At 39.4% G+C, this 15,630-nt stretch overlaps 1 protein-coding gene across 4 annotated transcripts in view; it reads right to left on the bottom strand.

Moving 5' to 3' along the window:
• Positions 1-990: 990 nt before the first annotated feature.
• Positions 991-15,630, bottom strand: part of MAPK12 (mitogen-activated protein kinase 12) — a 40,285-nt gene continuing 25,645 nt past the window's right edge. For all 4 annotated transcript variants that reach the window (XM_063323332.1, XM_063323330.1, XM_063323333.1 and 1 more), the window contains exons 6-12: positions 14,585-14,632; positions 9,040-9,154; positions 8,320-8,391; positions 6,139-6,218; positions 5,265-5,343; positions 3,494-3,667; positions 991-2,680 (exon numbers count right to left, since the gene is read on the bottom strand). In XM_063323332.1, coding sequence (XP_063179402.1) covers positions 2,610-2,680; positions 3,494-3,667; positions 5,265-5,343; positions 6,139-6,218; positions 8,320-8,391; positions 9,040-9,154; positions 14,585-14,632 — 639 coding nt within the window. In that variant the 3' untranslated portion in view covers positions 991-2,609. The remainder of the gene's footprint in view (positions 2,681-3,493; positions 3,668-5,264; positions 5,344-6,138; positions 6,219-8,319; positions 8,392-9,039; positions 9,155-14,584; positions 14,633-15,630) is intronic.

Below are 15,630 nucleotides of genomic sequence, written 5' to 3'. Positions count from 1 at the left end.
CTCTTTAAGGCAAACAGAAACTGGGTTCTTATTCCTGAGTTGCTTAGCACCAGCAGAAATAGCAAATAAAAACTTTGGAAATGTTGTCTCTCCCTTTGAAGCAGCAGCTGCCTCCTATGCAAAATATTTCTGCTTTCACCTTACATTTCTTTTAATGAACTATTTATACTACTAACCTCTAATGCTGTTTGGAGCCATTTCTACAGATTTCAATCTCTTCGCAGAAACATCACGCCAAGAGGTGACAAACTTTCCGTTTGTTATTTTACCTTGCAGACTGTTTGCTGACTAGACAGCACAGCAGTACTTCTGTCTTTGCTGGTACGTGCATCAAGGTCTTCTCTTCGGTTATTTCCAGAGTTCCGTGTTCGCCCAATATCTAGAAAAAACTATTATCTCCTTATGTCTTTCTCACGCAGGCTAGCTGCTTCTCCAGTACTATGTCAAGATTAAGAGAGGTTTTAGGGCTTGACTTCACGAAAGCTAAGAGGAGGGGAGTGAAAATGCCTATTTGAAGTGTTGGCATTCACAAAGAAAATGCAAACCACTTTTTCAAAGAAAAATCATGCTCCCTTGAAGTCTAACATTTGAGCCATTTGGATTATGTTGAGACTTCAGACATTTGCTAGAATTTAGGGTGTTGAATTTCTATTTAAAATACAGAGGGAACATTTTCAAAGAAGTTTGTGACATTCTTCCATCCCCCTCGACTGGCTCTATCAAAACCAAACAATTCCAATAGGCCCTTTTCTCCCGTGACTTTTAAGAGGACAACAGGGCACGATCCTAAAAGAGAAAACACCTATTCAGTAAAAAATAAAGTTCCAGTTCCTATTTAACATAAAAGTTGTAAGTCCAAGCAGAAAGTCAATAGTGCAAAAAGGGGTATGACTCTTAAGTGTGCCTTCCTCAGTGACCTGTAGTGTGGAAAAATGTTTTGTTTCAAATTACATTCTCTGCTTTTTTTTGCATGCATTCCTGAAACTATAGTTTTTAATGACTTGTCAAATACATCAATAATCCAAGGCTTCTTTTACCATTTAGTCTCTCTACATGCCCATCTCAGCTAATCAATGCTTATCACAATTTTTAAAGAAATACTAATATTTACAGGTGTTTAACTTAAACGTTCATTGAAAGAAACAGAACAACTGTGCCTTGATTAAACTTCTGGTTTAAATTGGTTATTTAAAGCAAAAAAAACCCAGTAATTTCTTACTTCTTTTTCAGTTATTACCTGCTAAGATCAAGTGTCTTTTTTCACAACTGTTTCACTCAGTAGCAACAGCATATTGCGTTGGGAATAATCCACGTTCAAATAGTCAACTGTAAAGAGATTATCTTTAACAAGGGCAAGCAATCTCAGAAAGCAATTCTTCACCAAAGGTTTGCCAATTTTTTTTCCTACCTCTGCGAGATTATTACAAACTAAGCACCTAGGAAAATATAATAAACGAACCCAGACAGTAAGAGGAACTCACAAAGTGTCTAATGAATATCCCATCCGGAAGCTGACTCTCTCTGGTAAGGCACCTCCCAACAGAAGGTCTGAGGGTTCCCCCCCAGGTAAGATGAGTTCAAAAAGGCTAAAAAAAGGAACGGTTGTTATTCTGCACCTGGCAACACCTCTATACGCTGTGAAAAAAACAGCAGTTTGCTGCAGGTATTCCCAACAAACAGCCGAGCGTAGCATTTTTACCCTCATTTTATTCTCTATAATGCGACCCACATGCACCTTTATTTCTAAAATCAGCACCGCTAATTCTATAACCAGGACGTCCTCCAAGATGTACTTTTTCAGTGATCATTTCAATACTAAGATGCTAAAGAGGTTACAAAATTTCAGAAAGTCATAATTTCTCCCTGGAAATCCTTGATCCCTAGTCTACACAGAGACTGCACTGTATCCAGAGGAAAATGTTGTACCCCTTGACCGTGATTGCTTGTCTAGCAACTGTTCATCTAGTGCATTTGTCAAAGCTTGTCCTGCTACACTGGTTTACTTTGAAAAAAATCTAGGACAGTGACACTTCTCCGCTTCTTGCCTCTTGCCCAGATCTGTGAGAACCGTCCGAGCTCAAGTTGTCCTCCACTCATATAGGACAGGGGTCACACAGGCATTCATTCAGGCTCTCTCTCTGCTACCTGCTGCACTAGCTGAGGTAGCAGAAGCCTGATTAGCCTCCCAGGCATCTTACCAAGATGAAATATTCCAGAGGAAGTCACACAAATGCTTCCTGTATTCAAAACAGTTCAATGGCCTTGGAGAGTTTGGTGTCTCAGCTTGCCCGGGGTGGTAACTTCTGATCTCTGGTTTGAAGAATTAGTCCTACCTGCTTTTTTGAGGATGGCACCAGGTTATCACAGTCGGAATCCCTTCATGCAGAAGAAGGAAGCTGTAGGCAAGAATAAGTTTCTGGACGGTTTCAAAACGCTACTTCCAAAGGCACCAACTTTCACATGCGAGTAAAAGACATTGCTCTTTCTGACAGTGAAGATGAAACAGATTACATCCAGTTTATTTATAAAAGTTTTATACACCTGAAGTATCACAAACATTTACAACTTTCCTGCTTTCTTCTGAGTTCTGAAAAGACCGAGTTGTACAATTACACCGCTGTCTCCTTTGACTCCGATGTCTGTGGCGCCTTGAAGTTCAGTATTTCTTTATATGTAATGCCTGGAAAACAACAGAATAAACAGTCTTGCTGGTCTAACCAGAAAAGAACCTGCACAGATACGAGCAAGGTGCAACCCCCAGCACGGTTAGGCTCTGATGTAGGTCAGGAAGAGAGAGACCTCTTCAGGCAAAAAAGAGAGAAAGAGTACAAAAAGTACGGGAAACAAGGATCGTTTTTTCACTACTTCAGATTTGAAGAAGTCGCCCAATACTGAAATGTCATAGGTGCTTTCAAAGAGATGTGAGCATTGACTTTACAGTATAGGGGGCAATACCCTCAGAAAGAACTACACAGCACATCAGCTTTAAAAGTCAAGTCCTCACTTAAAAGCCAAAATAAAAACCTCTGATGCTAGATGAAAACTAGATTCAGACTTACATCCCTGCTGAGACAGGTATGTTGTCTCCCTCTCAGAGAACCTCACTTAAAATTAAGACAGCAACCGTTGCAGTCCTATAGAGCAACAGTTGAGGAATCTGTTCACCTGTCCTATCCACTGGAAAGACCATGTTACAGAAATGGTTCCTTTCCTATGTTGCAGAAGATGGGAGGATAGACACGGGGGAGAAGCGGGGGGGAAGAGGGAGAAGGGGAGCCTCTGTTATGAGGCAGAGAAGAAACCTTTGGGGATTGTTCCAGGAGGACTTGACAAGAGGAACACTGGCTTATCAATAGCGTTTCTCTATCTTAATGCTGTCTAATTACTCTGTTCCATCAAAAGCAGAGAAAGTAATTTGTAAAGGGGAATATTCCTATTTCTGGATGGCTTTTCTATCTGGTCATTTTTGAAAACATCACAAAACCAAACTCACGCTTCCACTCATCTAGCGGAAGATCCATGTTATCAAATGTGTCATCATATTTCTCAGCTTCAATTTCTTCCTCAGGATCGTGAATTGGCTCAAAGTAAGGATGTGTCAAAGCCTCAGCTGCTGTGACTCGCTTCTCTGCATCCAGCACCAGCATCTTCTCCAAAAGGTTTACAGCTATTGAGAGAATACAAACACTGCATTCAAATCACGCCACTCATTCCAGCTAGTACACAGTAACGTTGTCCTGGAGATATTTCAAATAAATACACAGAGTTATAAAGCAGAATAAATTGGGTGCTGATCCTATAGCCACTGGAGCCCATCTGTGTGACAAAATAGTGTTGTGAGTAAGGCGGGACGTGTACAAAGCCTGATGCAACGCAGAGATGCTCCCTTGCTTCTGTGTGCAGTACAGCCACATCACCTCAGCTAATGACTTCTCTGCTCCAGCACCGCTGGGCTCGGGGCTTTCCCAGGTGTTGTTCATCACTGCTGCCACGGTGTTGTGGTTCTCAGGTACATCACGACCTGACAGCAGCAGAATGAACAGGTGGGTGTAGAGCTAATGAGAACTGCTCCGTGTGTGACCAAATCCGAGGCCAAGTACGCTCTGAAGTTCACTAAGACAAGACAGTTGTCCACGCTCAGAATCTCAGTGCTGACTTTATGTGTTTTTGACCTCAGCCAAAACAATTAATGAAAATCTTCTGTGTTCCTATCCGGTAGATTCTGGATCAGGTTCACTGTTAGACTGTTAAAACGGGCTAGCGTAAACAGATATAATGAATGATTTGTTTATTCTCTGTTTTTCTATCCTGAAAGAACGTTCCTGGGTTGGGTGGAGCAGCTGAAAGGCAGAAGAGGCAGCAGCGCAGGACAGGATGCTGCAACTCCTGCTTGCCACACTGTGGATTCTCTCCAGCCTCCTTGCTCAGACCATGAGCAGTTGCTCGTTCTCTGTGTAAGGAGCAGCCAGATGGGCACAGAATTGATAGGAAGAAACATCCTAAAAACTAAATGGAAATGTGTAGAGTTTGCTGTAGCTGAGAAGGTCAGTGAGCTAACCATGCAGGCAGGGTTAAGAGCTGCTTATCATGTTTATTTCTATTGCATCTGAACATGCAATGTTAACATCTTAAATGGAGAAGATTCAATCATCCCAACTGATATTCTAATAAAGATGGCTTTGTGGGCATTCAGGTCATTGGGGAATGGATGAGGTTTTGGCAGAGCCATCTCAGAGCTCTGGCTGCCTCGAGTCATGTTACTGTTATGCACACATGTACACTCTTCTGGCTGCTTATATCTATCAGATCCAAGCCAGTGCTTCTCAGGAACGCACAGATGTTTCTCAGGATGCATTCATTCCATGACTAAAATGTCAGCTTTTTAGTTGCTTGCATTTCTACTGTAGACCAGATTGAGCTTTCAGAATTATATTTCAAATACAATACACAAAAATTTATTACACGTATTTAACTTCTCAGGGCTTTTGAGAAAGCTGCTCCAGTAAAACCATTAAGCAGATGCTGGATTGAAGCCTAAAACACAAACTACTTCTTTTTTGACTCTTCTGAGAAACATCTGATTCTTGGCAGAGTCTAAACTTGGCAAAGTTCAGACACTAAAATCAAAGTTATGAGTTATGGAAAGCAGGAGAGAAAAGCCCGAGAACCATCACATAACCTATCACATGACTGATACTGCTGCTGCCTCCAATGCAAACACAAGAACAAGACAAATGGTACAACATCCACACAAACTGTCTTACCCAAAGGATTTGCGTACTTCAAGATGGATGCAAAATCTTTTTTCTGGACTTTTGGGAGGCTTTTGATATAGTTTTTTGCCTTAAAAGAAACACAAATATTAAATTAGACCTTTGCTGCCTTTGTAATGTGACAACATCAACTGTATGCTTAATGGGTAACTCAACAATGCTTCAATAGCACATTGTACAAATGGATTTTTTTGGGGTCATAAACCCTGATTATAAAACCTTGGTTACATTTCACCTTCTTGTTGAACTTTTTTTAAAAAAATCAAGCCTTAAAACAGTTCAAGAAATGATAATGTAAAGCTTTAATTATTAATGCCAAATATTTAATGTATTAATTAGAATAAAAATGTACGCATAATTTGAAAGAATGTCATAGTGAGTTTACAGGAATCTCTAGAAGTGAACCTTACACTTATATTCATTAGTATTTAAACTGTATAGTTAGTCTAATGATTAATTTTAGTTTTTTTATAGTAGGGGCTTCAGGATTCTAGAAGGACTTCCACACAAGAATAGGAAAGACCAAGTCAGAGACACCTACAGAACAACTGCTTTTTCTAAATAGGTTCATGTTTTCAGTATGTTTCCGATAAAGGTAGTAATGCATCAGCTCAACTGTTTACATGGTACACACTGGAAACTTTGATGTATTTTAATATCTGGATTTTTCAAGTGTCCTGATAATTTTCATTGCCCCCTTAATCTCCAGTAGCTATTCTGGGCGTGCAAAGCATTTCAAGACAGAGATGTACCATCAGGGGTCATTTCAGTAGTCAATACATATTATCTCAGCCAGTCTAAGAACTAAGCGTGGCTTAAGCCAAATTAAGACATGTAAAATCAACTGACAAAGAAGAATACTCACATCTTGACTCTGCAGTTTTTGAACAAAATCTTGAGTTGGCGTACCTGTTATTTTCATTATTTCTGTGAGTTGGTCCAGATCTGAGTACCAGAAATAAGGAAAAAAGTCTTTCTCCATAAAACTAAACACCTTGCAAAAATTTTGAGTTTCTTCGCTATTGGAGAATAAAGCAAAAGTCATAATGCAAGGACTGAACAGAAGATTTATAAAAGATGAGACGAAAGTTCTCAGTTTTTCTTGCAAAAGGCAGACACTGAAAGCATTTGAAATAAAATATCATGTAACTTAGGAACACATAATGGAATCATTTGCAAACTCCTCTAATATCATCAGGTCTCCTCTATATTTTTCGTCAAAATCAGTCCAAAATTATTGGAGTATCTGAACAATCAACACATGTATCGCATGCATCGCCCTGGTCTATCCGTTACTTAGGTGACATAGAGGCAGGAAAAGTCACAGAGAACATCAGATGGTGTGATAAACAGAACAAAAATCAGAGGAAACCAGTCTGTGTTAGCTCTCCATGTTGAGAAACTTGGAGAAAGGAAGGAAAAAAAAATTAATCCCTCCCCCCCTCATTTCCCACATGCTTAGCTCAATTCCAGAGGCTGAGATGTTGGAGACACTGAGGTAAGGCAACAAAACGCTCCCTAGTCTTCTGTGTCCTAAACCAGCACAGATTAATTAGCAACACCATTAGCTGTTTCAAAGAAGAAACACCATAATCACAGGAGGCTAATGCTGCAGAGAACAGCTTTATGACTCATTTGCTACGCTGGTAAGAGCAGCGGATGAGAAGGCAGAAGCCAGACAAGCGATCGGCACATGAGGATTCTACCAACCTCTGCAGAAGGCGGAGATGGTGGGTAATGCTGATGAAATAAATAAATAAATAATAAAATCCCAAACCAAGTTTGCAGGATAACCTATTCCTATTACTAAAACAAAAATCCCTTAAGTTAGGTGTTTTCTTATTCACCTGCCCACAGCTGAACCCGTGGCTGCATTTCCCTGGCAACCGGTAATCCCCATTCATATACTCAAAGGCCAGCAAGGACTATGATGCTGCGGTAATTTGCTTTGTAACCCAGGACGTAGAACTTCAGCCAATAGTTCTGAAATCTGCAGAACCCAGTGTGACTAAAATGCTAGCTTTTCCACTCTTACATTTACAGTGCAACTTGAAAATTATGACTCATTCATTTCCTTATTTATGTACCAGAATGCTCAAGGTTCTTTGGCAGGCATTCTTGTATTTCCTTGTTAAGAGCTAACACATCCTTAAAATCTGTACAGCTGAAATAATCTGATGTATTCTACTTTTCCATAGTCCCCGTCATTTTTTTGTGTGAATGCAATCTTCCTTTTTTATGGTTTTCCTCACTAAATCAGAATAATATGATCCATGCAATGAAGTCCTAATCTTACACGTAAGTACTTAGATACAAATATGACTAAAATGAAGCAATTGTGATTCTGTAAACAAGTATTTGCAGATAAGCAAAGCCTCCCCTCCACAAGGAGAAAAGCAGTGCAAATTATTAGGCTGAGGTGTCAAACATACACAGCTGGAAAACAAAAATAAAAGTAAAAAATTCTTGCTGTCTTCTATTAACACCGTCTTCTATTAACTATCACAGCTATTACTGTCTATGAAGTTGAGGTTGAATTATGGTTTAATCTTAACTATTTTCTTAATTCCACAGCAATTAAATGATAGGACTAGATTCTTTTTGTAAATCTAAAACATTTTACTAGGTATTACTTACATAACCTTTTTTGGCAAAAGTCTCAAAATGCATGAAATGGACTAGCACGCGCACGTAACTCTGTATACTACAGCTGAATCTTTTGTGCGTGTTCCAGAGTTGTGGAATCAATTACTAAAAAAGTCAAAATATGCCTTTTCTATCATCACAGAACCTTTTACCTGATGATTTGAGATGTGATTCAAAGACCACCTCTCTTTCTCTATTCAAAAAGTTCAATAACACAAGTTTTAATTTGCAGATGTGCAAAAGTGGTACAGATATTAAATAACCAATTAATGAGAAAGGTGCAAGCCATTTTACTATTCATTTCAATTTATGCTCATCAGTTTTTGAACAGACCTACTGTGTCACATAAAAACCTCTCATCATTTTCTTACATTAGTGTCATAAATTCACTGAAGGATACGATCATTTCCTTTGAACAGAGGCCTCCCCGTTATCATCTCAGCCATTATACAGCCCACAGACCAGATGTCAACTGAAAAAAAGACCAACAGTCACATTAAATTGCTGAATACGTGGCCATTTAAATGTACATAAAGTTTAATTTAAGACATATTTTAAAGAAGTGTAAAATTTACCTTTATAGGCTGTTACAAAATGATGTGTGCCTTGCCAAACATGATGAACAGTATAGGCAAAACTACCAGCCTTCCTAATTAGCAAACGGGAGATAACAGAAATACTGCCAGTAACAGGCAGATGCACGTGGGAAGTAAATTTTCAATGCTTTCAGAAACTTCCATAGCTATCCTAGAGTTACTCCAATTCCCTCCTTCTCCCATTTTACCTTGTCTGTTTGAGTTACAACCAGCACAATCTTTGCAGGAAGATGACAGTCAGTGCAGAACACAAGAAGGTAGACCAGACTGTCACATCTGTATACATCTGTATTGCTTTTCTGTTGTATTGCACTTTCTGTTACTCAGAAAATATACAAAAAAGCCCCCAAACTCACAACCACCAACCCATTACCTGCAATTCATCTGCAAGGAAGTTTTGCATCATTATTTTGTCATTTCCACCTCCAATTTACCATTCATTTCAGAAACAAAGATTTCCTTATGCGTCGTCTGATTCAGTAAAGGCTTCAGCTCTGTCAAGGCTTTTCTGAAGAGACACTGACCTGTTTGTGTATAATGCATCCAGTTCAGGATGACCTCTGGGGCTCTGTACCACCTTGTAACCACGTAACCCGTCATCTCGCTGTCTGTATGTCTCGCCAATCCAAAATCCAGAATCTGTAGGGGAAGCACAAAGAACATCCCGATCAGACAGACAGTTACCTGTTTTATACATTTATACATACAAATGCAGAAAATAAAAGAATTGGAGCATTCTGCAGAGATTGGCTTATTTTTGCATCTTTTTCCTCATTGAAGCATCTTGTTCTCATTTGAAAAAATGAAGATAGAAGCAGCAAGGAGCTTTACAATATTTTTCCCCATGTTAGATAATCCTATAGCAACACTAAAGGCTGTAAAACCAGTAAAGGAAAGAATAAATTCTTCAATTATTAATTAAAAGGATATGGGTCCCATTCAATGCAAAAAATTCCCTGGCCATGGAATGACTATTGTAGCTTGTTAGGGCTAAACTAACAGCATCCACCTTAGGTGGTATCCATTGCTCTCATATCCCAGGTGGCATAATTATTCAAGAGTGTGTTCGAATAATATTCTGAAGTAAGCAGGAATAATTCTCTTTTTTTATGCATTTTCATACAAGGAAAAGCTTCCTCTAGCTCACACTGAAAACATACAACAAGAGTAAGGAATTACCAGTATTTAGTCCTACTGAGTTTTCCCCAACCTACCGTGTCAACTACAGAACAACCCTCTAACAAATGCAAGGTCCGTGCAATTCTTTTAAGGGATTATGCGCAACTCATCTTATTTCTAAGACTCTCAGATATTTATCTCTAGATATAGCAATGTGTACAGCAGCAAGATTAAAAATGAATGTTATGGCCTTTCATCAATTTCTACAAAATTGGCTAACGTAAAGGCCCATCTCTACGGACCTTCAAAAGATGGTGCCAAAAGATGCGGCCAACAGCGAGGGACACTCCTGGAATGACAGTCACTTCATAGTTTATGAGGAAGTTCATGCTTCTTACAAGAAGCAGGGGTCTTGGGGAAGTAAAGCCTATTCAGGATAAATCATCATTGTCCACAGATACTTGAATATGCAGCTTTGCATGAACAGCCACTAGTTTCCACGTGTATCAGGCCTCATATATATTGACAGGGCAGGCATTTTTACTAGGAGCACCTGTGCATTAACATACCAAGAGTGATGTGCTTGTAACGCTCTCTGTAATTAAACATTTTGAAATATTTCAGGATAGTTTCATCATTCTCTAGAACTACCAGAAAGAAAAATTATGTTTTCATTCATAGATCAAGAGTATAAAATGTTATGGCTTATCTTTATTGCCATACTTGAAACATCATTTCCGTATCTTCCCCGTAACTGCTGATTACCTACCTATTTAAGAACAGGAATAGGATGCCAAGGGAGGGATTTTTATTCTTACCGATAAAATACAATTGATTACAGCCAAAGTTACCCTTCAGAACTTTGGGTACTGAAGATTTACTGGAATCAAAATATTTGCAGTAACAAAATACACTTTTATATACAGCTTTCAAATTTATTCTACACATACAACACACATTATGTCTTCCCAGTAACATGGGAGGAGAGATGGAAGGGATGGAAAAAAAAAGGAAGCTTTACGTAATAGTTAAAAAGCCACGTGTGGTACCTTCTATTCTGTCACAGTTTTTTATGCCTTTTACATACCAAGGCTTGTGACACTTGGAGACAGCTAAAATATAGTCTGGGTTTGTATTTTTGTAAAAGCAGAAAATGACAGTGAGAATTTTTGTGCAATATGTATTAACTTTGGGATTTCTTTTCATTTACATATTCATTAGGCTCAGGACCAAGTGTATCTTCATATTAACTTAATAGTTAGTACTTAATATTAACATGGTACAACTTCAACAACAATCTTCACATGAAACTATTATTTTCATATTCCAATCTTCAACTTTTCAGCTGGAACTTCCAAAGCAATTTTCAGAGGAAGTCTGCAAAGTTTCCTTTTTATAATGCAGGAATTATGAAAGAGAGAGCAAATTTCCCTCAAGGATAAACTCCCCTTCTACTCAGCAAACTTAATTTTCCTAACTTGCTTCAGTAACGGTAACAAAAATAACTTGTAACTTCAAGACTGCAGAAAGGGCAGTGATTTCCCCTAAGGCACCCTTCACTATCACGTTTCTGATTCCTATGTAGCAGTTGAGAGCATCAGACAAGGGAGCCAGAAAGCTCATTGTGGAAAATAAAACTGATCACCTATTAATTATTACCAATTCAAGGAACTGTTCCAACTTGCTTACAGCCTCCCCGCCGCCGGAGCTGATGCAAGGGAAGCTGCTGAGTGCATAGACATGAGAGAAAAGGCTTGGACTATCCCTGGCAGCGTGGTCCTGTGCTTTCTTTTTATAGACCAGAGTTGCCTTTTGACAACCAATATTTCCTAATTGCAAATGTGCACTTTTCTTCTGCATGTGGTATCAGAGCTCATCGTACAACCAAGGACAGCATCATTGCACTCAGAGTCAAGAAACAAAACCTAAAGCTTAACGCTACATATTCTCCCTGTCGTTTCACAAAATTGTGCTCCGATACAGAATTATTTGCCTCGGTTTATCTAAAAGCTAAAGAATGTCCAAGGTAACAGAAAAATAAATCGTGTTAAATACGGAGATACAGTGAAGATTCTTGGAAGAATATGTTAGACCTGGGCTGCATCTCAAAATGCAATTGCACTGCTGGGGGGGAGGGAAGAGAAACACGTAAACTGTTTTTTCGAGATCCTCTTCCCCACCCACCCCCCATCACTCTGAGACCCGCTCAGCATTTGGCCACCTACAAACCAGGAGGAGACAACAGCTTTTTGTGTTAGATAGGGAAATTCTGAAATGACAGGATGCAAAACATTCAGGTCAGTCTCCAAAGAGAAAAAAAATGTACTACAACAGCTACATGCAAGTATATAATGTGTATGTTATATGCTGAAAAACATTTTTGCAGTGTTACATCAACTTTTAATTAAGAGAGTGCTTCACAACCTTTGATCTTCTTCTGTATCTCCAAGCTTGTACAGTTAAGACTTTTTATATTTATTCAAAGCTGGAATTCCCACATAACTAACTACTCCCATAAAGTCTTATGTCTCTTTTAGGGAGGAAACCTTGGCGATAAGACATAAATGTCCTTTGATATCAGGACAGAAATGCCCTCATTCAAATTTACTGTTGTTTGGTGAGGATGTATAGGCCAGTCATGATTCAAGCACAGGACAGAAGATGTAGCTTGATTTTGTAATTAACTGAAAAACCCTGACTAGCCTTTCAGATTGCTAGAGCTAAGAGAAGATAGGTGACAAAAACAATTCTAAAAATCAATAACTATCTATTAAAATAAAAGAATAGAATTGACTGGGGACTGGAAGCAGTCTGAGGCTACTATCTCTACACTCAAGAGAATAAACTAGATTCATAAAACAAGCAGTGTTGAGTACTACATAATTCTATTTCCTAATAAATAATTGGCTTTTTTATAACAAAGTTAATTCTACGCAGACACATAGATGCATTTTTGCTTGGTCAGGGTACATTGCATAATTATTTCTGAAGTACAAATATACCCAGTCTAACAGGCTTTGGAAAATTTCCAGTGTATCTAAAAAGCTGCAACCAGAACTGCTCAGATTCAGTATTTCAGGTCAATGATTTAGAAGGAGGCCTGAGATGACAAACGTTGTGCAGGAGAAGAATTACTACTCAGATGGACTCTACTGAGAACACTTCCAAGGAAGCGGCAACAGCTGTGCTTCAGGACAGATAACTTTCCGCAGTGGGTGCCACAGACCAGGTCTCCAAGAGGGCATGCCAGCGAAGGCCACGTTCCACACTGGGAAGGGGTGTGGGTGTGCACCATCCTCCCACCCATCTCTGGAGGGAAGCCCCGATGGGGACGATGAAGGGACTCACGGCACACGCCAATACCTGCCCCACTCCAGAAAAGCAGCAACCAGGTAATACAACAAATGTCATCAAAGGCACCTCTCGTGCAGCATAGCGGCAGAAACAGCCAATAGCTGAACTACAGGAGTCTGAATTAGGAATTGTCCCTCTTTAATATTTTTTTTTCCCCTCACTACTTCAATTAAGAGGAAAAATGAAGCAGAACTGATTTATTCCTGCTATGAAATACACTGTAGTCTACATGCAATTGATACTACTGTTAGCTGTAACAGTGCAGAAGGAATCACTTTCAAAGAAATAAGATGTTCTCGTTCATGGCGAGCAGTATGTGATTCCTCTCACGCTTCTCTGAAGTGATTAGCTGCAACGTATTATAAAAACAGTTCTCCATTACTGCTCTTCTCCAACTGTAACCACGCCATGAATTTTTCTTGAAAAGTATTTTTAGTTGAGTGACTGCATAAAAATATACCGATATTCATTGCAACACACCCATCACACGGGAAGAGGCTGTTACTGTCACGCAGACGCCCTTGCTGTGGGCACACAGCTGTGGTGTGGACCGCTCCACCAATGCCAAACACACAGAAGCAGTTTCAGTTCTTACACTGTCCTTCGCCCAGCGGGAGGGACCCAATTCAGCAACTGCTCCCACAAAGCCATGAATGCAATGACTTCCTCACCAGAAATCCTTCTCTACATCTTGGGGTCAACCCCCATCTCTCCCCAGTTCGTGCTGGGTACCGGTTTCCTGGAGCGTCCTGTCGGGACTGGATGTTTTCATCTGGGACATCCTGGGCAACATTTCTAGCTTGAGGCACAGCCATTTCTTGTGCTTGGCTCCAGAATGATCTCAGAAATTGATCATCACCTCTGCCATTCATATGAAACACACAGAATCACAGAACGGTAGGGGTTGGAAGGGACCTTCAGAGATCATCTAGTCCAACCCCCTCTGCCAGAGCAGGGTCACCTAGAGCAGGCTGGACAGGAACGCATCCCAGCAAGTTTCAAATACCTCCAGAGAAGGAGACTCCACTGCCTCTCTGGGCAGCCTGTTCCAGTGTTCCGCCACCCTCAAAGTAAAGAAGTTTTTCCTCATGTTGAGATGGAATTTCCTGTGTTCCAGCTTGTGCCCATTGCCCCTTGTCCTGTTGCCAGGCACCACTGAAGAGTCTGGCCCCATCCTCTTGACACCCACCCTTTAGATATTTGTAAGCACTGATGAGATCCACTCTCAGTTTTTATGTCAGTCAAGGACATACAAACAGGAGGTGAACAGATTCTCACTACTCAGGACTTTATTTCTTAAATAAATACTTAATTATTCTTGGGGCAACTGAAGTCAGACAAATGGGAAAATACTTATAAGGAGCAGCCTCTCGTAATTTTTTTTTTTTTCCCCAAGATTGTTACCACTACCCATCTGATGCTCTTCCCTTTCATTTTCCAGCATTCCTCTATTTCTCCATGGCTCCTCAAAGCCCCTGCGCTGAAAGCCTGGCCCATCACCGAAACCAGCCAGCATGTCTACAGCTGTTTCACCTGTTGTCTTCTGTGGTGTTTTTATAATACATCTGACTGTCTTTTCAAATAAACATATCCTACCTTCAATTCACAGTCTTCGTTTACTGCCAAGTTTCCAGGCTTTAGATCCTGTAATCAGATTTGAAATGGATGTTATTTATTTATTTTACAGCAAGCACAATAAAGCACACTTTGTTTCTTTCTTTCATTTAGGTTTAATGTTTTTGATACAACTACTTAGAACTGCAACAGGTAAAACGATGTCATAAATCTAAATTAGAAAATTAAATATAAAAAATAACAGAAACAAAACCACAAACTTGCGTATGCTTGGCTTTTTTCCAGTATGTTTTCCCCCCAGACAAATCAACTTTTTTTCTGCTAGAAGTCAGGAAAATACTTGCCAGTGAAGGAACTCACTCACCTTACTGTGACTGGGGTTTGGACATAAATTTGTTGTTTTTAATACTAACACCACAAAGTTAAGGATTTACATATACTGAGATGGAGTAAAGTAAATTTCCTTCATTATTTCTGGACTGTACACATTGCATATCTAAATATACTTTAAAAAGGTTCCATACCCTGATAGACCTAGAAAGAGTACTGAAGGAATCAAATAAGATTTTACATAAAAGCCTATGCTCTCTTCTGTGGGAAAATCAATTTCCTAATGAAGTCAATTGAATGAAGACTGCAACATCCAAAAAAAAAAAAAAATCCCTTAAGCCTCTTCAGCTCTTGTACAGACTTCTAATGATCTTTAAAAGTTGTACTTCCAGATTTAGCAGCAAAGGGAAGAGTACCGGCAGACTAGTAAGATTTTGCAAAGTCAGTGACTCTTAGACATTCACAGTTATAAAAAGAAAGAAAGAAAAAAAAAAATAAAAAAATCGGAAATAAGTTTCTCTTCAGCCTTTGCAAACCTTTGTCCTTTTAGCACAAGAGGAAGAATCTTCTCTCTGAACTTTTTAACAAGCATCCAGCTGTTTTAGATGAATATTTTTTAAGATCAGAAGGGCCTTGGAGAGAAACAAATTGGTGCAAAGAACCGTAATGAAACCAAGATGCTGAAGAGCCATCAAGATGGAGCTTAGAAAAAGTCTAAGCAACTGTACACTGAGACC

The sequence above is a fragment of the Chroicocephalus ridibundus genome, chromosome 1 (assembly GCF_963924245.1).
Source record: "Chroicocephalus ridibundus chromosome 1, bChrRid1.1, whole genome shotgun sequence".
In the NCBI taxonomy this organism is placed as follows: domain Eukaryota; kingdom Metazoa; phylum Chordata; class Aves; order Charadriiformes; family Laridae; genus Chroicocephalus; species Chroicocephalus ridibundus.
Note: the sequence above shows the minus strand (reverse complement) of the source record. Positions and strands in the feature narration are given on the sequence as shown.